The following is a 24,243-nucleotide window of genomic DNA, read 5'->3' as shown; positions in this document are numbered from 1 at the left end:
GCCGGAGCCCGCCGCCCTCCGGCCGAAACGCAGCCTGTCCCTACCGCCTGCAGGTGAAGGGCTCCGGCTCTGCCCCTCCCGCGGCTCATCCCCGCCGCCTCCCTCCCCTCCGCTGTCCGGAGAAGCGCGCCAGCCGTGGGGGGGGCGTCTCGTCCCCGTCGGTGCTGTTTTATCTGGCTGCTCGGTCACAAGTCGTCACCTGGATTTCAAGGATTTGAAGAAAACGAAGTAACTGACTTCTGCCTTGCACCTCACGGTGCACGGGGGGAGCACCTCACCGTGCTCCCCCCGCCCCAGGCTGACCGCCCGCTCGGCCCTGCGCCCTCCCTCGCTGCCTTCCCCATCGAGGAGAGCCCTGGCCGGTCTCTGCTGGGCCTGCAGTCTGCTCCAGCCCGAGCCTTGCATCTGCAGCCAGGGGCTGCTTCAGACCTGGCCCTGGCAGCCTGCTGGATTTGCCCTTCCCGCCTGCTTCCAGCCACAGGCTCAGTCAGCATCCCTTCCCTTCCCTTCCCTTCCCTTCCCAGCTCCAAAATCATCGGCATGAATGGAAATTCCTTAGGCAATCTCATCAAAACAGTTAAAAATGAATGAGCAGACAACTCAAATTAATCTCTCTCCACCTGGGAAGGATGTATACTTTACTGCTGTTCCATGGAAACAGAACTTCAGTTTCCAGAGCCATTAACCACAGCTGTTACATTTCACCCAAAAATATCTAAAGGGCTATGAAAGCAAGAAGTACATATTTTTTTAGTATTTTCATTTATGTGCATACCTTGATGAGCATATTAAGTTACAGGCTGATAAAAACATTGTGACTTCCAGGGTATCATTCTTTCTGACTGACTGTTCAGATTACTCTGATTTACAAAAGCACTTTGATACCACAAATAGGAGCCTCTTCATATTTCTTTTACATTCAATGTTGACCTACTTTCTCTATGTCTTCCTTTACTTTCACCCCTTTAGATGTCACTTTGCTCCTCAAAAGGAATACTTAAACGCTTTTGGCCTCTTGCTATGATATCTTTTCTAGTTTATCTTTGGATTTCTTCATGCTCTCCTTTTCTTTTTAATCGTACCAAAGGATTGCAGACACTGAGCAGCTCCTTAGTGTGGGAATTTTGAAGTAGACTCTCTGAAGCTTATTCTGTACAGCACGCCAAAGTTACAACTGCTGTGCGCCTCAAAATGCTTTGAAGGAAAAATGATTTAAAAAAAGCTCAGGGGTCTGACCTAAAGCCCACTGACATCAGTGACCTGCCATTGGCTTTGGTGAGATTTGGAGCAGGAACTGTGTATTTCAATAATGAACTTGATCACATCCTTTAAAGGAAAAAAAAAAAAAAAAGGAAAGAAGCAGAAAACAGTTCAGTAAATAGCAGCCATGAGTACACTTCTGATTAAGGCATAAACAGGTTCAGAAAATGTCACCAGCCCACAGAGGCACAGCTACTGAAATCTCCAGTGAGGGAAAAGGTCCTCAGTGCACAGTCACGTCTGTAACGATGCAAGCTGCAAAGGGTAAATAATAAAAATAGTACATCGTAAGATTTTCTGAATAGCGCAAGACCAGCGTCCGCGACCGCAGGAAGCCCTCTAAACTTGGGTACCGCGTGCCTGCTGGCGCGGCACTGGAGCCGGCGGGCCCCCACGGGAAGGTCTGAATCCCCTGCCTCTCGCTCCCCCAGCACAGTCCCGCTGGGAAAGCTCTCCGCAGCTAGGGAAGGCGCGGGCTGGTCTGTCAGCGGAGGGAAGGAGAGGAAATAACGCAGGCAGTTCCCTGGGAGATGCTGAGCAGCAAAGACCTCTTGGCCTGTCTAAGGGCCGACATACGAGACTCGTGTACTGGATCGACTGCTTCGACAGAGGCGAAGGGTGCCTGAGCCGTACGACTGCTGGGAAGACCCCAAACCCAGCGCGCCTGGGCAGCTGCGCGGGGCTTGGCCTTGAGAGGAGGGCACTTGGTTGCTTGGTGGGAAGCAGGGGCCAGTAACTGAATTTCACACGGACATGTTTCAGACTGGGTGGGATTTGATTCAGACCTGGGGAGTGGTAGCTGCTAAAATGTTTTCACACAGCCTGAATGGGACTTTCGTATTTGATAGCTAGATAACGTGGCACTGGATGCATTAAAAATACAGGGTGAAGTCCTGTCTATCTTTGCCATTGTGCCAGTGGCTTCAGGGCAGGAAGGATTTTATTATTATATCCAAGGTAGATTATTATATTCAAGGCAGAATATAAAATGATTTGCCTGTAAAAAGCAGCGAAAACATTAAATATCCTTTTAAAGATGAATCGTGTCATAGAAGCGTATAGGTAAAACAAATACCAGAAAATGAAACCGTGGGGCTTGATGTTGCTTTTGCCAAAGTCGGCGTGACTCCCGCTTCTGATTTGAAAGGCAGGAGGACTACCATCCTCCCAAAACGTTGAGTCACACGGTTGTAAAACGGGTTGTGGAAAGCCTCTTGCAACCCAAACCTTAAGAAAGACGAAAGGGGGGAGATTTGAGTCACTGCCCTCCCCGCTCGGCTGCAGGGGTGCGATGCCTTGTGCAACCTCCCGCTTTTGCAGGGGACGGCCGGGGGAGGAGGGAGGGCACCTTGTTACACAAAACAGAAGTGGTGGTGTGGGTTGCTCGGCTCTTTTTTAACTGATTCTCTTTTTGTTGGGGTTTTTTTTTTTTTTTTCCGAGAGTTGGAAATGACGGGAGAGGAGAGCACGAAGACACCCCGCGGGGGTGCAGATGCACGGAGGGAGGGGACGCGGGGGTCCCCCCCGCGTCCCCTCCCTCCGTGCATCTGCACCCCCGCTGCTTGCTTTGCCCCTGTAGAACCACAAAATTTAGGCTCCGACAGACCCAAAACCCCCGTCGCCGTCCCGGGCGGGGCGAGGGGCGGCTCTTTCTCTGCAAACTTTCCCTTTCCCCTCCCTCCCCGCTTCTTTCCCTCCTCTCTTCTCCTCCCCGTCTCTCTCGGCTCCCCGACGGCGATGGCTGGGAGGTCGGGGAGCACCGGGGGAGCACCGCTTCCCGCCTGGTCCTTACCCGGTCCCCGCGGCCGCTCCCAAAGCGATATCTCCTCCTTCTCCTCCTCCCGGAGAACCTGCCTGCTCCGGTCCAACGTGGGCGGCTCAGGTAAGGAGGAGGGAAGGGAGGGTCCTTGTCTCCGAGCCCCCCCCCGCCACCCCGAGCCGAGCTGAACTGGGGAATTTGGGAGAAGACATCCCCCTCCGCACTCTTCCCTCCCCGACCTGGGACTGTCTTCTCTCGGTGACCAAAGCGTGGGTCCCTGGTTTACGTCGTACTTGATCTCGAGATGATGTTCGTCGAGTTCCTGGCTTTTCATACCCGCGTTCTCAGGTTTAAATGAACCCCAGTAAAGTCGTAGGTACCCACCCGGTCGCCGAAGCATCTCTGACCGCAAGGCCAGAAAAGCCCCAGGAAGGCTTCAGGGTGAATTGCGAGGACGTCAAAACTCCTCGTCCTGCCGCTTCACACATTATGCTTCAGTTGTGTGTTAGGATTTTACTTCGTGCACTTATATCGCCTTCGGGTTTTACACTAACAGGTGAGGCAAAAAAATGTGTGAGTCAGTATCCTGCCGTCCTCCTTCAGGAGGTAACCACTGCGAGTGCCCAGGGGATGATTTGGGGGTGGAAGCTGCCCCTCTGGGACAGAGTGGGCTTCCTGCAGGATTCGGAGTAACTTTGCTGTGTAAAATGAGAGGCAGCGAGGGTCCTAGTTTACAGTGCAGGTATTTGAAAGTGGCTGAAGTAAAATAAATACATACTCGGTTGGACTATTCTTTACTCAGGCTGCTTCCTGAGATCGGGAATTATGGAAAAAGAAATTCTGGTCTCCATACCGCTGAGCACATTTTAAAAAGGTGTGCTCGCCCGGTTGCAAACCAGCCCTGTTCTATTGTCTAAAATAAGACTAGGCACATACGTCCCTGGCAATGTAGGTATTTTGGATGCACTTGTACACTCTACTGCACAGAGGTACCCGTGACCCACAGCGCCATCAGGGAAGCTCCAGAGCGCGCTGAGGGACCTCCTCTGCTGCAGCACAAGTAGGACAGCACAGTGCGTGGTCCGGTCTGCAATGGACCGCAATGTCCTCTTATGTTCGCTCCTCAGGGAGCGTTAAGGTGAAGCAGACCATTTGCTCGGGGAAGCTCAAATATACGGCTATGCCTGCCTGATGAGGACAGAGGGAGTGAAAACTTGCTTAGTCACATAAGAGCAAGTAGATTCAGCTTGTGGGGGCCAGAGGCTGTGAGCAAAAACAACTCTACGTGCCATTTTCTGCATCATTGTCTGCTCTGCCTTTTTCCGTGTCGACTTAAAAGTTCCATTGAAGGACATTTGGGACGGGGAGGAGGAAGGAGGTTCCAGTGGTTTGTCCAAATCAGAAAGGACTACTTCTAGGTGTAAGGTGTATTTCAGCACCATCTGGAAGAGTGCTGCATGAACAACACCCTGCGACTTGAAGTGTACACAAGATGCCTGAACCTGGATGCAGAGGCATCGCCACAGAGGCTGGCAAGATTGAGACTATGTCAGTGTTAGACTGTGTTGGTTGTTAGCTTAACTACAAAGGCTACTAGCAATGAGCCGGGTTCATTACAAGAGACTGGCAAATCCAGTGGAGGTGAAATGATGGTATTTCCGAAGACGTGTTGTTATTTGTAGTTTCTTTCTTACACACAAAATTTAGGCCTCCCTGTTGCCCTACTTGATTTTTTTCTTTTAATTTTGAGGATGTGCTTCCTGCCAGCAAGTGGCAAGAGTTGCTTTCTCTGGTTTTTATTTTTTTGACATCTTTTCTTTCATTCTGCATTTTCTCCATTGCTGCTTCCTGTATTTTTCTCCGGCTGCTCATTGGGCACACCAAAAATACTTACATGCTGCCACCCAACTGTTGATTCCCTCTTTAAAAAGGGAAGTATGCATTAAAGATGCAAAACTGTTTAATTTTTAATGTGGTCATTAGAGAATTGTTTTTATACTGCGATGCCATTGAAATAACCTGCTTTTTCATTCCCCCACTAACCTGGAGAACAACCGTAATGGGGACAGAAATGTGAAGCACTTAGAGAAACAATATGAGCCTTATTATTATTATTTTTGCTTCTACGTCTTTCTCTAGCTGTACCATTTGATTAATTTAAAGTAGGTCACTCATTTACATCAGATGTTACCTATGCTTCAGCTGCTCCATTTAGAAAAGAACAATTTGCATTTTAAATAACCTGCAAAATGTTTGCATACTGCCTGTTCTTGGAGTGGTTCGCCTGCAACTGTTGAACTCACAAGTTGCAGTTTCTGCTGCATATTTGTCTTCATTTTCTAAATCCCGACACCAGTTGCGCTGAGAAGACGATATTGTCTCCTCACGCTCCATCAGTGATGGGCTGGTACCCCTATAGACAGTTGCAGTGTTGTTTATTTCACCACCATTCTCAATGCAGGATCTGTTAAGAGGCGATATTTCTAGAGACCCTTCCAGCTAAGGGAAATAGAATAACCTTTCTAAAAGCAGCTTTGGCAGTGGCTCATAAAATGCATCAGTTTGTTTTGCTAGATCAGTACTGCATGTATCTCGACAGCAGAGTGAGGCTGGCCGGGTGGTCCCCACGTTGACGCTGCCTGTGCTTTCTTCCCCTCGCTCCTTCCTCTGCTATTCTCGTATGCTGAAAGCAGCAACTTCCTGGTATCACTTTGCAGCATCTCACTTCATCAGCTGCAGTCCGGTTTGTGAGGACAGCCTACTTTCAGTTTTTTTCTTCTTCTTAAAGCTGGCCTTTTCTTTTAGGGTTAGTGGTAGAAGATTACTTTATTTCCCTCTCTGGGCTGTCACCTCACCCATCGTTGTATCAGGCCTTTGCCTTCCAACTCTTTCTTTGCTTCCGGTAAACCCTGGGAGGAATAAGGTGATCCTTATCACCTTATATGATGATCCTCATCATGAGCAAGGGTGGCGCAACCTAGACTTTCGATTTAGACCCTGAAAAAGTGCAATGTCAGTGAAATTCAGAGCCTCTGTGGCAGGCATAGCCTGTGCATCACTTCAACATCGTGGTACGTCCCACCTGACAACTGGCTAGTTTGTCGGAGCATCTCTAGGAGATTGGTGAAGAAAAAAATATTCTCCTAAAATTTCAGAGCAGCACCAGAGCCACTCCAAGAATGCTGCTTGAATTACATACCTTTAAGCAGCCTTCCATGTTTAGTGACTAGATTTAAACCCACCTGAAAGGTGGATCAAGTTAGCCAAGTTTCTTGATTTGCCCTGCATAGATGGGGACTGAACTGCATTTGAAATAAAGACCCTGCTCAAATGCTTTCCTAGAATTTTTCCCAAATCTAGATTTGGTGGCCATGGGGCTGCGGGCAGCTCCCAGCGTGAGCGGTGAGCCCCGGGGTGCCGGCAGGAGAGGGAGGCTGCTGTTTCATATCAGCCACCTTTGTGCTCGGTTGCGACGCGGCGCCGGGGGTTCTGTTCATGCCAGCCCTCGAGCACCAACCTCAGCTAATGCGATGCCTGTTCTTTATCTGCATGTCCACGTCGACAGTTTTCAGTTTGCTCTCTTTTTAGTGTTGTGGTTTTTGCTTTACAGCCTTGCATTTTGTTCCGAAGGTAGTGAGGTTTGTGGTGAGGTACATCTTGGTGAAAAGGGAACTTTACTGCTCAGACCAGAAGTCAAAAAAACACCCATTTCTCCACTCTGGGATTGACACTTATATTGTTGCAGTTCCTCTTGAGGTCTTGCTCTTTAGCAAGAAGTAGAAGTTTCAAATAATTTGTTCCACTGCTAAGAAGCACACCTTTCAGGTAGAGAGGTGAGCTCCTCATGCATGTTTCCATTCCTTTCATGCTTTTTTCGTGCCTTTCTGATGACAGATGAAAAAAAAACTACCTGAGAATTCAGACAGCAATTTGTCAATACCTCAGGCCATACCCCAGATGCTGGGTTGCAGCAGACAGTGAAAGGCTGAGCACAAATGGCAGCCCTGCCTCAAAACTTGTACATCCCAGGATTATTCTGGGAATTTTTGGCTACAAAAGTCGTCCTTCGCACGTTAATTTATTCAAAATGATAATGAGTAACAGCTACGATTCCTTCTGCTGCTGACTCCAGAATAGGGTGGGTGAAAGGACGGCTTAAACTCACCCACTTCGGTGAAGAATCAGGGAAGATTTCATGTAGTGATCAGAGTGGCTGATGTTGGATGGGAAGAAAATTGTCGATTTTTGGAGTTATTGGAGCTTTTCATGATTAGAGTGCTCCACTTTGCAAACTTAACAAATGTCAGATTCTCTTCTTAAAGGACAGACCTTCTGGCTTGTGCAAAGGAAATGAAATGGTGTTGACAGCTGGAGGTATTTGAGCATCTAGAAAGAGTGAAACCCAGAAACCTCTTATCTAGAGATTGACTTGACTTGGAACCTAGGAAAAAGATAAAATTTTGTCTAGGTAGATAGGTAGCTCTTAAGGTTTGCCTGTATTTCCCTCTGCACTTGTATTTCCCAAAATGGCTACAGATTCCAGTTTCTTGGATCCAATTTCCATACACACCAAGCAAGAGTCCTACCAAAGTCTATGGGAGTTGAGTTCAGTGTTTGTGAAGAAGACATCAGATGTGCTTTGGGAGGGCGGTTAGAAAGATTGTGTTTTTCAGTCATCGGATGGGGGTGAGGGGGGAACAGCCTCATGATGCGGAAGAACGCTCATAACTAAAGCATCTGGTTCTGGTACATTATATGAAAATATGGGAGTTACGGGAAAACATTATTCTCCATTGTATCAAGCAGGACTCATTTGCAACATAAGTCAAAGTACAGAACTTTTCAAGAAGCCCAAAGCAGATAATTTGGGGTAGAAAACTATAGTAGAAGTTAAGACAAATCATTGTTGTTGGGGATTTAGAAGCTAAAACTCAACACGACTGTGTACGTTCCAAGAAATAGTGCATCCTGTCCCTAAGTCCACATTAATAGTTTTCCATCAATTTGAAAATTTGAACTATCAGAAAGAGGCAGCAGTCATAACCATATGGAATTTGACATATGCTTATGGAATTGAAACATCTACTTCTTCATCATCTGGAAACACGCTTCAACCATCATCCCATAATGTTAAATCTCATTCTGGTCATCCTTACATGTAACTTGTAGTTTCAGAAGTATGCTGAGGAAAAATCCAGGAATCATATAACATTTTGTACTGTATACATTGATAAAGTTTAAGTCTGCCTGAAAACTGGTTTAGTTTATAAGATTAGGTGGGCGTGCAGGGAAGAAGTGTGTGCCAGAATATTGCCAGCCTTTTCTAATATGAATTTATACGATACTGCATATGAAATAAGAATCTGCCTGTTTTATTCCGGGCTAAAAGACATTATTCCACACCAACTCTTGCAGAATAACTGGGATATGTTCTTGGTATTAACCCTGCTTAAGCATGAAACAGGGAACACAGGGAACACTATGATTTACAAATACAAACCATGTATACTATGTGTCATTTACACGTGGCCCAGTTTCTGGGACAACATCTTTACAATCAAATATTCAGACTCGGGCTCAGGATTTAAAAAAAAAAATGTATTTTATAAATGTGGTAATAATCCTCATGGTTGCCTAAGTAGAAATTGGACTGCAAACATTTGCAGCGTATGATTGAATGCGTATTTTGCAGCAACTAATCAGTAGCTGACTGTGGGATCTGTTCAGCATTTTGCAACTGTGTGTGTTTTAGTTTCTCAAGGCCCTTTGGCATTTAGCACTTCCTGCTGATGTGTGGCTTCTAGCGAGTAACCATTTAATATCAGACCACACGTCAAATATGAAGCCTGAAGAAGCGATCTAAAGAGTGCCTGAAGAAGACTTTTCATTCCTTCTCTTGCTGTGTAAACAACTTGTTCCAAAAAAGCATTTGTTTTGGTTTTAAAACCTAAACGTTTCATCAGTCAAATCCATCCGTAGCATATATCATGTATCTTTCTCCCCCCCTGCTCTTTTTGCCCTTATTTCCTGAAAAAGCAGGCACTATTTAAGGTCAAAGGGCTGGGGACAGTTGACTGGGTTTTTAAAGATCGGTGAAGAATTTACATTTCTATCTATTTTTGCTTCTTGAGGTCAGAATCTTTTCAGTGCCAGAAATTCTGTAGGATTTCAGCTTTCAATAGCACCAGTATTAGTCTTGCTTCTGAATTTTTAGTACTTCTTATTGAATATGCTTTAGCATAAGGCAAAGGTATCTTCAGTGGTAATCTTTTCTTTTTTTTTTTTTTCCTTTTTTTTCCCCTAGCATTATGCCTAGTGTGTTCCTATTTTTAACAGATGCAGAAGTTAGTTAGTTTTTCTCAGGTACAAACCAAGTGGCACAAAAGGAAAAATATCTAGAAAAAAACAGAAAATCCTGGCTTCAGTGTTCCAAGTTCAATCACTTTTCACTTTATCTTTGAAACTGTCAGTCTTAAAACCCACCACAACAAGGGGTGCTCTTGCTTTTCATTCATGTGGAAGGCACTGTGATCTTCCTGAAATACAAACGGAGTTTGTAGGCAGTCAATGCTTCCCTCGGTGGTCAGCTGAGAAAACTTGCTCCCCATCACGCAGTTTTGATGCATAATTGGACTTTTAATATGTTGGGTTGTATAAATTCTACGAGTGCCTTTAGTATTAGGATTTTTGAGTTTTGAAAGGCTGAAGCAGTGAAATATCAGTAAATTATATCAGTATCAAGTACTTCGCATAATGCACTCAGAAGCGTTGGCACTGCTTTAATATAGGTGAAGCTTCAAAGCCCCTAAGCTTTGCAAGTCGGCCGTGCTCTCAGGTAGAGGACTTTATAACGAAGCGGAGCTAAAAGGCAGCTTAAACCACTGCATGCTTTGGTGGTAAGAGACTTTTCTTACCCTCTCTCTTCTCTCTCATGTTTCTTACATATTTCTGGGACATTCTGGATTGCCCTTCCCATTTCTCATGGTGTTCTTAAAACCGTTTGGCCACATTCAGAGAAATAGAGGACTGAACAGTGGGGGGCTGGGAGGGAAATGTGGAAGAGGAAGCGTTCTACCGGAGGTGGCGATGTGGCGACTCTTCACATGCTAAAAGACTGTGTGTAAATGGCTTCTCTTTGAAATAATGATCATGTTTTTTACTAAATATCTTATTTTTCAGAAAATGTAGCATTTCATGGTTATTTTTAATTAAACATGTATTTTACAGCTTGCCCTACATTTTTTAACACTTGCAAAATTTACAGTATCAAGAAGCAAAACTTGTTTGGGGAAAGTGGAGTCCTATTAAAAGCAATTACTTTTTCTTCCCCTTCAACTTCAAACTTCAAACTTCAGTCTTGCACACAAATTGTGTTGGCTCCCACTTGGGGAATTTGGCCAGTCGCACGGTACCACACACTATTTCTGTTAGCTGGATGCATCAGTCGGTAGCTCAGTTTTGGCACCTTTACCCAAGTCGGTCCTATCCAAACTATACTGGAAATAAAAGGTACTCATCTCTTTCTTCCTTTCACCTTCTCCCCACTCTTTCACTCCCCTCTCCCCTACTAGTTTCTTTTCTATCTTCTCCACAGCTTCCAATAAATCTCATTTATATTGTGTCGATAACCTACATACCACTTGTGATGATCCTCTGTCTGGGTCTGGCTGTGTACGTGTTAGGTTCTGTCTTGCCCACTCAAGTCTGATGCACTCCAGTGCTTCCCAGGTGTTGGAGGCTCTTTGAGCCCAGAGACTGAGATGTGAATGGACTAGAAACCTGCAAACATTAAGTTTCTTTTCTGACTGTCACAGGGTGATAAAGGTCAGAACTTGTACAGGCAGAGCAGAGATTCATTCAGTTTTAGGAATTCATTGGGAAGGGAAAAAAAGATCTCCTAAAAATTGACAAAAAAAAAAAAGGTTGCTGAATATTAGGAATGGAGAAGTGCTTCAGAGCCTTTTTAAGATAAAGCTTAGCACAGTGGTGAGGATCAGGAAAAGGCTGAAGTCTGGCACGATCCCTACATTATTTAAAGTTGTTAAGTTAGCTGAAGTTTCTTTGCATACAAATGTAACCTGATGAAATAAAAGTTTTGTGAAAATCCACTTCTTTGGATAAACAATCCTGATTTCAGGCACGTTTCTGTATTTTCAGGAGAAATATCTGACAAAATTTGAAAATGATAAGTTGTCACTTCAAAAAAATAGTCTAAGGTTTTTAGAATTTTTCATCACATGAAAATTTGATATAGGATGTTTTTTTCTTCTAGTTTGAGGAGCAGGAATAGGAATGAAGGCAGCAGAGAAGTGTCAGAATTTGCCTGGCACAGAAATGTGATTATTCTAAGAGACCCCATCCACCTATAGAGGGCAAGTGTAACCACTGCCACTTCACTTTGTCATGGCTAAATCAGTGGATATCAAATTCTTTAAAGGTTCAAATGTCTTCTTGAAAGAATAAGGATGTATAAGGAAGTATTTCATGGAACCAGGCCCTAAAGAGCATGTTGAGCAAAGCTCCCCCTCCGGAGCACGTGTGTTTGCTTTTTCCATTTTTCGGGGAGAATCACAGCTTTTAAGATATATCTGTGACTAATATACACAATACTCAAGAAAATTACAGGCTGCAAGTAGAGCTGGTGTTGAGGTATTGTTTTGTATCAGCTACAAGCACAGTAAAGAAGGGGTTGCAGTGCAGTTGCAGTTGAATATGTTCTAATTGCAGACCTTCTTTGTGTTCAAACGCAGGCAGCTATATTTAAAGTTTGTGATTGAGAGGATAATTAGCAGTCATCTGCTTGACACTTTTTTATTTATTTCCTTTGTTGTCCAGTGTCAGGGCTGGCAGTTACTGTTAGTGGTTTAAACCACCGATGAAACTGTGAACTTTTTACCTGAAAAAAGATGAGTGCTACCAAAGCGCAGCATGAAAAGGCAGTGTCTACAAGACATAATTCTGATTCTTTTCCTGATTAAAAGCAGATTTGGCAAGCTCAGAAGGACTGGATTTGGAAGAAGTAGTTTTACTTACACAGCCAGAGCAAGTGTAATCCACAGGGGACCAGTGGACATCCCAAGTCATGATATGAGCTGCTCTAGCCCCAAGGGTGAAGCATGGCATGCTGCTTTTGTTACCTGGGCTATAGGCACCTCTGTCTGTGTTTCTCTGAGTAGACTCTCAACTCTATCCTTAGGAGTGAGCTGAGAGGGAGAGTTACAGCTCCCCAGGGACACGGCATCTTTCTTCCAGCCTTTTGACTTTTGAGCCCTGAACATTTAAAAAAAATAATGGTGTCTCCCTGTTATGCCTTGCTGCAAACAAGACTGAATGGCAATATTTCACACCGTGTTTATTTTAGTGAATAGCAAATCCAAAAAATATGCTGCCACCCAGCTATTTAAGTCTTTGGAAACACATCTGCTATGAATTGTGCCTTATTCTTTGGAAGTTGAGATAAACAATGGCTTTTGATCTGCAAATAGCAAAACTCATTTTGGGGGAAGATTTCCAAAGGCTTGATGCAGTATTTTTCAGAGCTTTGTCTTATTGATATAGTCAACTTGGGATATGTCTAATGGGATCTTCACAAGGTGAACTAGTGAATGTATATATGCTTTTGTAGGTGATTTTGGCTCACAAGCCAACAGCGCCCATTTCACTCTGTGGTATAGATGTTTACCACTAGGCACATGGTACAGGAGCACATTGTGTTTAGTGGTCTATCAGAAACAGCATCCGAAAGCTATACCCTTGCAGTGCAGACTCTGCCAGACCTGGAGGGAAACAGCAGAGTGAATGACTTTCTTTCAGCTATAGGGGTGAAAGACTTTGGGGTGAGCTTGGGGCCTCGGCCGTGCTGCCTGCCCTTTTTTGGCTCTGTGTCAAAAAGCTCTCCTGATCATCACCAGACCCTGGAAGAACGTTCCTCCCCTTGCAGCTTCCATGAGGACAAATAAAGCCTTTCTCTTGGTGCCTGCCGTGGAGGCAGCACCAGGAGGCAGGCGGCTCTGCAGGTTTGCCCATCCTTGGGTGAGGGAAGGTGGCACGCTATCTCGAAATAGCAAGGTAATTGCCTAATAGCAAGTTAGGTGTTACTTTGAAATCACTCTTAACTCAAGCTGGGTTAAGTAAAATGCAAACGAAAGCACTTTTTTGCGATGTCTAAAATAACGCAGCTGCCAGTCTTTTAAAATGAGAAAGGAAACATCACCGACAGAGTGAGTGCTGGCAAGATGTCTGTAACCAGTCTGCCAAATTCAGGGGGGAAAAGAACCATCAGACTTAGTCTTGGTGTCAGCAGTTTAACTAAAGATTTTCTTAACTTATTTGCTTATGTCTTCTCTGAAGTTTGTGATTATATTGTCTGTTTTGGATGGTTTTGCACTTCGGTGGAGTTGTCATTTATTATAATTAGAAATAATTTATTGCAAGCAATACACAAGTTGGTATCACATAAATTCCTGACGAGTGAAAGTAACTCAATGGAGCACGCAGCTTTTGCAACTTCATTGCATTATTGTGTAAAATCTGTGGGGAAAAAGATATTTGTTCCACTAGTTCCAGGCCAAGACTGGAAAAGTACTGCAAGCACAGGAGGGGACATGTGTAAAGGAGGTTTCTTGGGAGAGAGATTTATTGGGCTGAGGAATAGTCTCCCAGGAGGAACAGTGAAAGCTACCCTGCTGGAAGCGCTTAAAATCAGAGCTGGAAATGCACTAAAAAGTATGTGAAAAGAAGCTGTTTTGCAGTGTCAATAAGCAGGGTCTTTTGCAGTTGTGGGCTTTTTTACTGTTCTGTGTTTAGGCCAAGTCAGGAATGACAGTGGGGGACATAGGACTGAGCATACAAGCCATCCACCTGCACCAGACACGCTGGGCTAAGGAGATAAAGATGGAGCTTGCTTTTTGGCTGGATGGAAGAGCCACACCTATGTCCCCCCATCTGTGGCAGAGGGAAAGCACAGGGAAATGAAAGAGATGGGAAGGAATTCTTCCAAGCAGCAAAGAAATAACTGACAATAAGATAAGTGAAATGAAAGTGCAAAACCAAAGGAAATCCTCCCTCAGTATTTTGAAGAGGAGTTGCATTACACTCACTTTTACCCTAGGCTTAAGATAAATATATACTTAGGTGAATTTAGATTAATATTTAGATGAATTCTAGGCAACGGGGTCTTGACAGTGAGAAGTCTGTCAAATAAACAAGTTTTTTCTCCCTTCTAAGCCCATTGCTATTTTTAAAGAAATGATGTCAAGAAGATTTTAATTCAGGCACTAATTAGTAAAATGAATTCTAATACTTATTAGAACTCCATACTTCTGCTCCAGTGAATTTGTCTCAGTTATACATACGCCATAGAGGGAATAAATCCCAGAAAACTAAACTTCATGCATCTCATGTATGAAGTAAATGAGATTTGATCCAAACTGTTTTTATACAAACATTGATTTTCATAATAATGGGAGAGAGGGAAAAAAATCCAGAAAAAGCTCTGTAAATGGCAAATATGCATCTCTCTCAAACCCAGGATTAGTTGCTTCAAATTATGCACATTTATAAGAAGGACATGAGTTTTAAAAATGCACGCAAATGATTTCTGATTCTAATCCTTTGAAATGTCAATAAAAGCTATCAAAATATGCACACTTTTCAGTAGTTCTAATCTGCATTTGTTAATGGGAGTTTAATCTTTTTGAAACAGAGTTGTTGCAGGAGTGGCTTTCATGTTTTGAGGCAATTTGGAATCACTGTGAAAGTGATTGGGCCGGTGTAATATTTGTACCAAGGAGAAATCAGAAGCCGGGTTCAGTGGCATTTGGTAGATGCCAGATGTCTGTGGGATTCACTCTGACACCGAAGACCCCTGCAATAAAGGCTCGTGTGATTCAGGGAACCAAAATTCTTTACTTGCCTTCTAATGGAATATCTTCCCTCCGCGCTGCTCTGAGGGATGTAACGTCCCTAAGTGGATTGCTGGGAATTTCTGTAACAGCGCTGAACATTGGCTGAGTCCTGTGGGTAGTGGGCAGTGAAATACTCTGCCATAGAACCGCAGGGCAGTTTTTAGTAGGGTTGCATATTTTATACATAAAATTGCAGTATGGGTTCTTCTGTTGAGAATTCATGACGTGCAATGAATAAGAGCATATCAGGTGTGCCCTGTCCGTAGGCATTGATAGGTTCTTAGGCATGATGATGTGTGTACAGATGAAAAAATAACTAATCACCTTCAGTTCAGTCCAGTTCATTTAAATGACGTTTCTCTAAACCACTGAAATATAAGCATCTAGCTATCAGACTGGTGGAGCCTTGCTTTCTCTGCTAGAAAATACAGGTACACAGTCACAGGTAAGGAAGGAACCAATTGGTAGCTATCAGGCATCTCCAAGAGAAAGGCTGAAGGCTGGCCACACAGACCCTCGCTCTGAACGGGGAAGCAGGTTTCAGTCACCGTGCTTTGAGATTGCCATGGAAGGAGAAAGGGCTGGGCATCCCCTTCCTTTCCCCCTCTGGTCTGTGCTGACATTTTACCTCCCATTTCAGTGTATTTGGTGTAGTGTTAGTAGACAATGTGGATGTTTTGCATCCTCAGCAAATGCATTGGCTTTGAGAAAAAGGAGGAGACCCACCACTTTTAGTGGAGTGAGCATAGTTCAACAGATCATGCAACTCAGGCTATGCCAGCATGGCAGCGTGGGCCAGCCAAGCCATCGCTGTGACCGCAACCCACCCGAGCTTCACCTTCAGCTGCTGTGCAGTCCTCTTCTTCTAAATGCAGCAGTACACTGCTGCGGAAGTCTAATGCAGTGTTTCTGGGCTGGCGATTTCGTTGTGACTTTCCAGCGTGTAATACTGTTTTGGTTTGGCTCTTATAGTTACATTCTCAGTTGCTGTTTTTTTCAGTGGCTGCTGGGCTTCTTTGGTATTGAAAACTTCTGAAAACACAATCCTGCCATGCCCAGGCATTCAGAAATTAGGAGAAAGAGACAGAGAAGTTTAATGTTATTTTTTTTTAATTTTAAATGAAGTTATAATATGCTTTCTATGTCATCCTCATGTTTCTGGAGGCCTGATTCATGATTTTTGTACACTTGTGGCTGGCAATGCTGCTATTGACTTCAAAGGGCTTTGGCTCAGGCTGAAATAGGTCGCTGCAGCTGTTATACCAGGAAGGCCTCTTCGCAACACTTTACAAAGATGAGGTGACCTGAAGTTCAATATCACGGTCCTTTGGAAGGCAAAAGTCCCCTTGGGACCAGACTGGGGTTTTTTTGAGTTCCAGCCTCTTAAGAAAATCCTGACATAAGCAGGCGTGAGACGCATTAACACGTTTTGTGATTGCCCAGGCTCAATAATGATCAAAATAAATGTGAGCTTGTTTTCCTAGGGAAATTGAGCAAGGAGCAAGTAGAAAGCAGCTACAGCAATTTCATCGTAGGTAACACTATATAGTGACTTCCACCTTTTTCCTCTGAAAGCCCTGTGAAGGCACACTTGATGATGTGGGGGTCTGCAGGCAGCCTGGCTTTACGCGAGAGGGTCTCCTTGTGGGATGAGAGCTCTGCCTGGGCTCCTTGTTACTTAGGTAAGGACAGCAAGAGGAAGGGATTGTCCCTGGTGCATGGAGCTGCTCCGACCTCTTCTGCCTGTGAGTGGGAGTGGGGAGCGTGCTGACTCTTCTCTGACATGAGGGATATTACCCCCTTCCACCCAGCTAGTCCTTTTATTATGTTATCAAAAGGAAGAAAAAAGTACAGACTCAGATAGCAAAGGAAAATGGAGAGAGTTTAAAATGTGAATGATCCCCAACAGGAACAGAAGCAATTCCTTCATTCCAATTTTGACAGTTCTTTCTTTGATAATCCCACCATTATGTCCACAGAGCAAATGATTTTTTTATCTGGAAAAAACAGTTGATTCTGCTCTGCCTCTTCCACGTTATCTCCAGCAAACCACTTTTTGGCTCTGCTTCCTTGATTCCTGTTCAGTGGAAAGTCTTTATTCCCCAGATCCTTTGCATGGCAATGCCCCCCAAGTGTGAGAAAAGTGGGGATGCTCTCCATCTAGCATCAATTACTACAGGAGCCCACCTACCTGGGGTAGCCAGCAGAGCTGACACACTGGACCCTTACCAGCTCCAGCTCTGCCCTGCCGTGGAGATGAGGAGAATTGTCCATGGGTTGGGATTTTCCAACAGGTCCATGAAGGTACCTAAAAACACAGACTATACAACAGAAAACAGCAAATGAGTAGGTTGGTAGCATTAAACAATTTGTTTGCATTATAGTAATTTCTGGAGAAGAGTCTCACTCATGTGAGAAATCCTTTTTAGTTTTTTTTCCATGCAATGCATGTATAAGGTAATGGAGCTTTCTTTTTGTCGTGGTTTAACCCCAGCCAGCAACTAAGCACCACGCAGCCGCTCGCTCACTCTCCCCCGGTGGGATGGGGGAGAGAATCAGAAGGGTAAAAGGGAGAAAACTCGTGGGTTGAGATAAGAACAGTTTAATAATTGAAGTAAAATAAATTAGAACAGTTAAATAGGCAAAGCAAAAGCCGCACGCGCAAGCAAAGCAAAACAAGGAATTCATTCACTACTTCCCATGGGCAGGCAGGTGTTCAGCCATCCCCAGGAAAGCAGGGCTCCATCACGCGTAACGGTTACTTGGGAAGACAAACGCCATCATGCCCAATGTCCCCCCCCTTCCTTCTTCTTCCCCCAGCTTATATATATACTGAGCATGACGTCATATGGTATGGAATAGCCCTTGGGCCAGTCTGGGTCAGCTGTCCTGGCTGTGCCCCCTCCCAGCTTCTTGTGCACCCGGCAGAGCATGGGCAGTTGAAAAGTCCTTTACCACTGTGAGCGCCACTTAGCACCTATTCAGAGACAGCTTAGCACTACTTAGCAAGAACCAAAGCATCAGTGTATCATCGACATTGTTCTCATCCTAAACCCAAAACACAGCCCCCATACCGGCTACCAAGACGAAAATTAACTCTATCCCAGCTGAAACCAGGACACTTTTGCCTTTGTTCATGCTGTTTCCAGTCCTACAAGGCCCAAGAGCTCAGGTAGCCTTCCTGCTGCAGGAGGAGGAAAATGGAAAAAAAGTTGGAAAAGTCAAGCTTTTTGCTTTTGTGAGGATGCTCAGGTTTATCAGTACACGGTCGAAATGGGATGTTTTGCCTAGCCATACGGTAGGAATAACCCCCCTGTAACTCCTGTTTTGTTACCTCTTACTTACTCTAGTTATTTTTGGTAGGACTTCAGAGCTAAGAGCACCCTTATGATTACTGCAGCATCTGGCCTTGTCATGTAGCAACACACCTTACACCATATGCTCCCAACTGCCCCTGTGGTCTTCTCACCCATTTGCTGTGCCTCCCATTACCTATCATCACCTCCATACATTCGTTTAGGTGCCTTAACCTCGCCAGCTGCACAGGTGACTGCCAGGGGACTGCTGGGGGCAAAACTCCGGTGGGTGAGCGATTTTGTGTCTCAGGGAGATGCTGCCGTGTGAGGCTGATACACTAGGTGGGGCGGTTGTTATGCTGATCAGCAAAAACCTGTCTCTCCGGCGCCGGATTTCTGCCTGGATCGCCCACCTGCTCGCAGACGAGAGGATTTGATATATAGGCTTGTTTATATGAAGCGAGCAGCCCTCCTGCAGCAGAGTTGGTAGATCGCCCTGAGCTGGTTTCGGCTGGGTTCTGCTCCTTCCTGGATGAAGTCATGGCAGAGTTATCATTAGTTTCAGTGTCATGAAATGCAAACTCAGCTGTCTTTAAAAGCACAAAGCTGGAGTGGGATGGGATGGCATGGCAGCGTTTTAAATTTCCTGAAGGCCCCCCCCCCCCTTTTTTTTTAAATCTATAAATTGTATATTTAAACAAGACAAAATGTTATTATCAGCCATTGCTCTTCCCTTAGCCAAGGTAATGCTGCGAGCTTGACATTATCGGTTGCACTGGTGAAATTGGATCTCCTTGTAGTATTGATTCTGCTGTACTTTGGTCGGGGCTTGCGGGTTTTTTTTTTATTGATCTGTCAAAGAAACTTCTGAGGAGCAGGTGAGCAAGATCTGTTGTCTGTGTTGTTTGGGAACTAATAGAGGCTCTTATTCTTTGTCGGCAGCCTGTTGCGCACCTGGACATTGATTCATTATGAGAGAAGTCAGCTTTAATTAGAGCCAGGTTTTCCAGTATTTGTGCAGAGTGCTTTGACCCTGGTCTGCAGCAAGTTCATAAAGGCAGACTCTCAGGCTGAGTTGCTCATTTATTATGTAGTCTTCTGAAAAAGAAACCATTAAAATAATTGGACTAAAATTTTTGTGTGTGCTGAACCTGAAGTAGTCTTTTCTAAAACAAAACTCAGTGGGATCTATAAAATGTGCTCAGAAATACACATCTAGACCTCCATTGGCATTGTGCATTGAAGTAGGTATTGCTTACCCTGATGTTTTCCTGGCCTGCTAGAGATTTAGATTTGATGTACGCAGCTCCAAGGGCAGATGCAGAATCCCTTGACTGGTCTGAAAGAGCCTGAAAACAGGAATTCCTTCTCCCAGCCTGAAAACTCCAGCATTAGAAAGGCTTTCCCCAGAAGCCTAAAAGAGAGACATCACTCATTCTTTCCAACCTCAAAGCAATTTTATGGCAGCAAAAAACTTTGTTTCCCTTTTTTCTTTCTTTATTCTTGGAGGAGCAGGGCCTGGCTAGATTTTTGCTTTTAGACTGTATTTCACGAAAAACACCCCAGTAATGTTAAGTGGTTCATATACAATTGATAAGTATCAAAGATAACATCAAAGCATTCATGTATGCTAGTACATGTGCAACAGAAAATTTTTTCTGTATGAAATAATAAAAGTATAGACACTAGATATATGACTAAAAGTAAGCTAAAGCACTTTTCCTGGGCCATATCCTCCAAATGAAACATGAAAAGAACACTCTTACTAACACTCTTACTAAATTATCAAAACATTTCTCAATTATTTATTCAATACTGCCTGAAATGATCATGAAAAGTGACTCAGTGAAAAATGACTGTGTCATTTTATAGAATGTAATCCATGTCCTATAAAATTATTGTATTAAAACAGTACAAACAAAACCAGAAGTCCAGTAAATTACAGCTGTAAGTTCTAGCCACCTCCCACATTGATGTGCAGATGAATATAACGGGGGGGGGGATGATAAAAAAGGGCCCTTACAATAGCTCTTATTAGCCAGGTCCCAGCTGAGTACAAGCCTCTAGCAGTTCACAGGCTTCCAGCGACCCCCACGCAGCCATTGCAGCATCTGCAAGACTAAGGAGCCAAAGCTCCCTCACCCCAGAGCAGCCACAAGAAATGCTTGGTGTGTTTCAGCCCCAGTGGCTCAAGAATATCCAGGACTGCTGCAGGCTTTCTGAAAGCTTTGGGGCAGGCTGTGTTGCTAGTGCATCTTCACATCCTGGACTCTGGGGGAGGAGGCATGGTGTAGTTCCATCCAGGTCTCGAAATGTGTAGTTGATAATATCCTTATGTCAGGATTGTGTTTTTTTACCAATTTGAAAGTTATGCACTAACCTATTTTGGATTCAGACATAACCTTGACCTAAAGATGCAATAAATAAGGTGGCCTTCTTCACTGCTTGTCACAGCCTTAGGACAACGTAGTATCTGAATGCTTCCTTTTAGGTTAACTGATCAGAGCACTTCCAAAGTGATTTAGGTCTTGATTTGGACATAAGAGCACATGGAAGATGTACAGCAGAGAATCTGCATGTTCTGGCTAAGCATATTAGAAGGTTTGGCTATTGCACTTGACTTTTCTTTCATAAAATAGAAATGTGATTGTTAAATCTGTAGTAGGAGAGTCTCTTTGTGGACTGGTCTAGTTCAAAAATTGATGTAATTTGCTTAGTTATCTTTAAACATCATCTTTTTTCCAAAAGAAGCATGGCAAAATTAATACAAAGTCACTAAAAATGTTAAATTACTAAAATGTTACAGGGCTTGTATAACGGTGCAGAGAACAACTAGGCTGCACGGCTGATTTCTCACATGGATAAGCATTGACAGGATTGTTCCTCTAATTTATATGGGCTCATTGAAACATGTGGGGCCAGCACAATCTTCTTTTTAGATCAACTTCATCTCTGCCATGTCGTCTTGTAAACCACGTGACAGCAGCTTGAGAGCATGTACCTCCTTAACTGATTTTTATTTGTCCTCATCATAACCACTTCACTTAATGTTGTTTTCTCCTCCTGTATTTGCTGGGCCTCTCTATGGGTTCTTGTGATTAGTTTGTAGGGTTCCACCATCCCCGACAGCCCGCACTCAGCCGAGCAGCCGCCTTGGCCTGGATTGTCCATGCCACCTGTGGAAGAAGCTTTTTCCTTTTGGTGTAGCAACACAACCCTTTGTTTGGGGGTCCCTTTCCTGGGATCGGCTGGCAGGGGGTCGAGGTGGGTTGGCCGGAGGGGACAAGTGAGTGTACCATGCTGTCTCCTCTGCCTCCATCCCTGAAAGCCAAAGAGGAAAATTAATTACCTGGATCTGTGTTATTGATTCCATGTAGGGCTTCACGGAGCAAGCCGTGGTCATGCTGGCAGAGGTGCATGCAGCAGAGCACCCCGCTGCATGGCAGAGGAGCCGAGCTTGCTGCATGGGCCCAGGGCACCTACACTGGTGGATGACCTTGGCTCTTTGGGAGGGTGTTTTGCAAATCAGTGTTGCTTGACTGTCCTGGTCTCAGTGTGGTGTTTTTTAACAAAAGGTGGAGACCAGTTAGACTAAAGTTCATCCCAGAAAGATTCCAGATGAGTTATATTGAATGATTGGCAAGTACTTAGAAGACAATAACTAAATGAGAGCAGATGTGTGGTAAATCCATTCGATTTTCTACTTTTGGAAGACTAAGTTGCCTAATGAAGGAAAACACTAGATGTATCTTGATTTGATATATCTTGACATCAAAAAGGTTTTGAGACTGTTCTGCAGGACTGTGTTTTAGATGTAAGCTAAGGAAACATGGCCTAGATGTCATCTCCATTAAGTGGGTGTACAACAGTTTGATAAATTGTTCTCAAAAATATTTATCAGTAGTTTTCTGTCAGACTAAAAGAGCATCTCAAGCAGGATCTTGCAGGGGGCAGTCTCTGGCCCAGTTCTACTCAACACTTCAGTTTTGATTTGAATGTAGGATGACAGAATACGCTTGCAAAATTTGCAACTATTACCAAGCCAGGAAAGTTGCAGGCACTTGGGAGGACAGCTCTGGGAGTCAAAATGGTCTTCACAAATTCAAGCAAAGAGGTAATACAGCTTTCTGTCAATTGGCATACTCCTCCTTTCATCTGGTTTTCATATAACCACAGCACACAAAGAAAGAATTATTGAAATCCAGGTAAAATTCCAAAGCACTTGAGAGGTTAATCACTGTCAAGTAATTTATGCCCAATGCTAAGGTTTTCTAAGGATTTAAAATAAAGATGTTTGTTTGAAAAAATGCTTTGGAGAAATGCTGAAGCTACCACATAGAAACATACCATTTCAAGTTTTCACCAAAATGCTTGGAGTTTGGAGGCTGTCGGACTTGGAAGATTGTGGCCTGAGAGGGCAAGTAGAGAGCAAAAGGTTTGGGAGGTTAGGACTGCATATGATTGTGCCATACACCCACAGTGCTAAACTGAAAGCAAACTAGAGGAAGGGAATTATCAAAAGACAGTATGCCTGTGCTTGAAAACCAAGAGGGAAAATGGGGAATAAAAGAGGAAACAATCTTCATTGTAATCCCATTGTCCATGCTGACTGCAATGACAAAAGAAAAAGATATCAGCAGTGAAATAATTAGCTATTTCAAATTTATTACATTTTAATAATTCAAACACTATTAATAATGCAGATAAAAAGAATATTTCAAATATATTTTTGTCAGGGTCCTTCTGTAATATTCTCTTCCTCATTGAAGCAAAGAAGCTTATACTTCTCACCACCCTGCAATGTAAAGAGAAGGGCAACATAGCTCTAAAATACCTAACATCCTTTTGTAACAACTTTAATGAGCTTTTTCATATTGCTCTCAAGAGGGCAGCTTTCCCTGCATTTCTAAATATGCTCTCTGGGCAAATTCAAGCAGCATGTTCCTGATGAAATTTTGTTATTTTTAGAAACAAACGAAGCAGGATACATCACTTCCCCTCCTACACCTTTGTTGATGCTTTAACATAAAGACCTGCGTTCAGAAGTTAATTACAGCATCCTAGATTGCACACCAAATAGGCACTGCAACTACAAGTGAGTGCTATTGTAAGGGGAAAAGAAAAGGAAAAATGCCGTAAAAATGTCGCTTTGGAGTTCTTTTTACGTCTGATTACCGCCCCAGGAAAACAGTGCTGACTTGTTTGCCACAAAAGGGATTAAACTGCCTCGCATGACACCCTGGGAATGGATGCCCAGGTGAAAGGCATGTTACAATAAACAGAGTATTTCGGGTAATAGCTAAGGAAGGAAAGAAATATCACAAACCAACTTGTCATGCGTATTTGCCCCCTTTTTGAACTTTTACGCAATCTTATATGCTGTTTCACTTAGGAAGAGAAACTGATAATAGAAACGGGGATGTCTTTGTTTTCGTCATCTGTTTGTACACCAAGTTCTGTTTCCCTGAAGACAGCGGGAGTCAAACAAGAAGGCGTCATTTCATTGCCTGCAGCTCAGCCTTTTTCAGCTGGTATTTGGTCCTTAGGCTTTTCTTGGGATGTTTTTCTAGAGTTTCCCTGGCTTCATTGTTGCCTCCTCAGTCAAATTCTCTGGTCTTTCTGCCCTTCTTCCCCAGACATGCATGCTTCTGAGCAAAGCGTCCAAGCAATTTGAACCAGATTTATAACATGTTGTTGAGTTCATCATAATACACCTCTCAGCAGTGGAAGTTTTAATGTTGTATTAACAGTAGTTTACCCTCTGGCTCTGTGCTGGAGTGGAGCACTGTTAGAGTTTTGACTCAGAATAAAAAGTTTGGGCCGCTGAAGTATCAGCATTATTACCTGAAATGACTCTGGGCTTTCATTTTTCTTCTGCTATACTGGCTAGCAGTGGTCTAGCATAGGTCACAGCCTATGGTGACACAGTTGTATCCTGAGCTGGAAAATATTTACCTTGTCTGTTCATTCAGCAAAAGCAAACTCTCTCTAATGCACATTTTCCCAACACCTGCATATGGCA

General features: G+C 43.9%; 1 protein-coding gene across 1 annotated transcript in view; it reads left to right on the top strand.

The window, feature by feature from the left end:
- Positions 1–2,997: 2,997 nt before the first annotated feature.
- PHACTR2 (phosphatase and actin regulator 2) overlaps positions 2,998–24,243 on the top strand; it is a gene marked incomplete at its 5' end in the record, with an annotated part of 146,590 nt that continues 125,344 nt past the window's right edge. Inside the window, one exon of the mRNA XM_082307573.1 lies at positions 2,998–3,142. Coding sequence (XP_082163699.1) covers positions 2,998–3,142 — 145 coding nt within the window. The remainder of the gene's footprint in view (positions 3,143–24,243) is intronic.

The sequence above is a fragment of the Platalea leucorodia genome, assembly GCF_965183815.1.
Source record: "Platalea leucorodia genome assembly, chromosome: 3".
In the NCBI taxonomy this organism is placed as follows: Eukaryota; Metazoa; Chordata; class Aves; order Pelecaniformes; family Threskiornithidae; genus Platalea; species Platalea leucorodia.
Note: the sequence above shows the minus strand (reverse complement) of the source record. Positions and strands in the feature narration are given on the sequence as shown.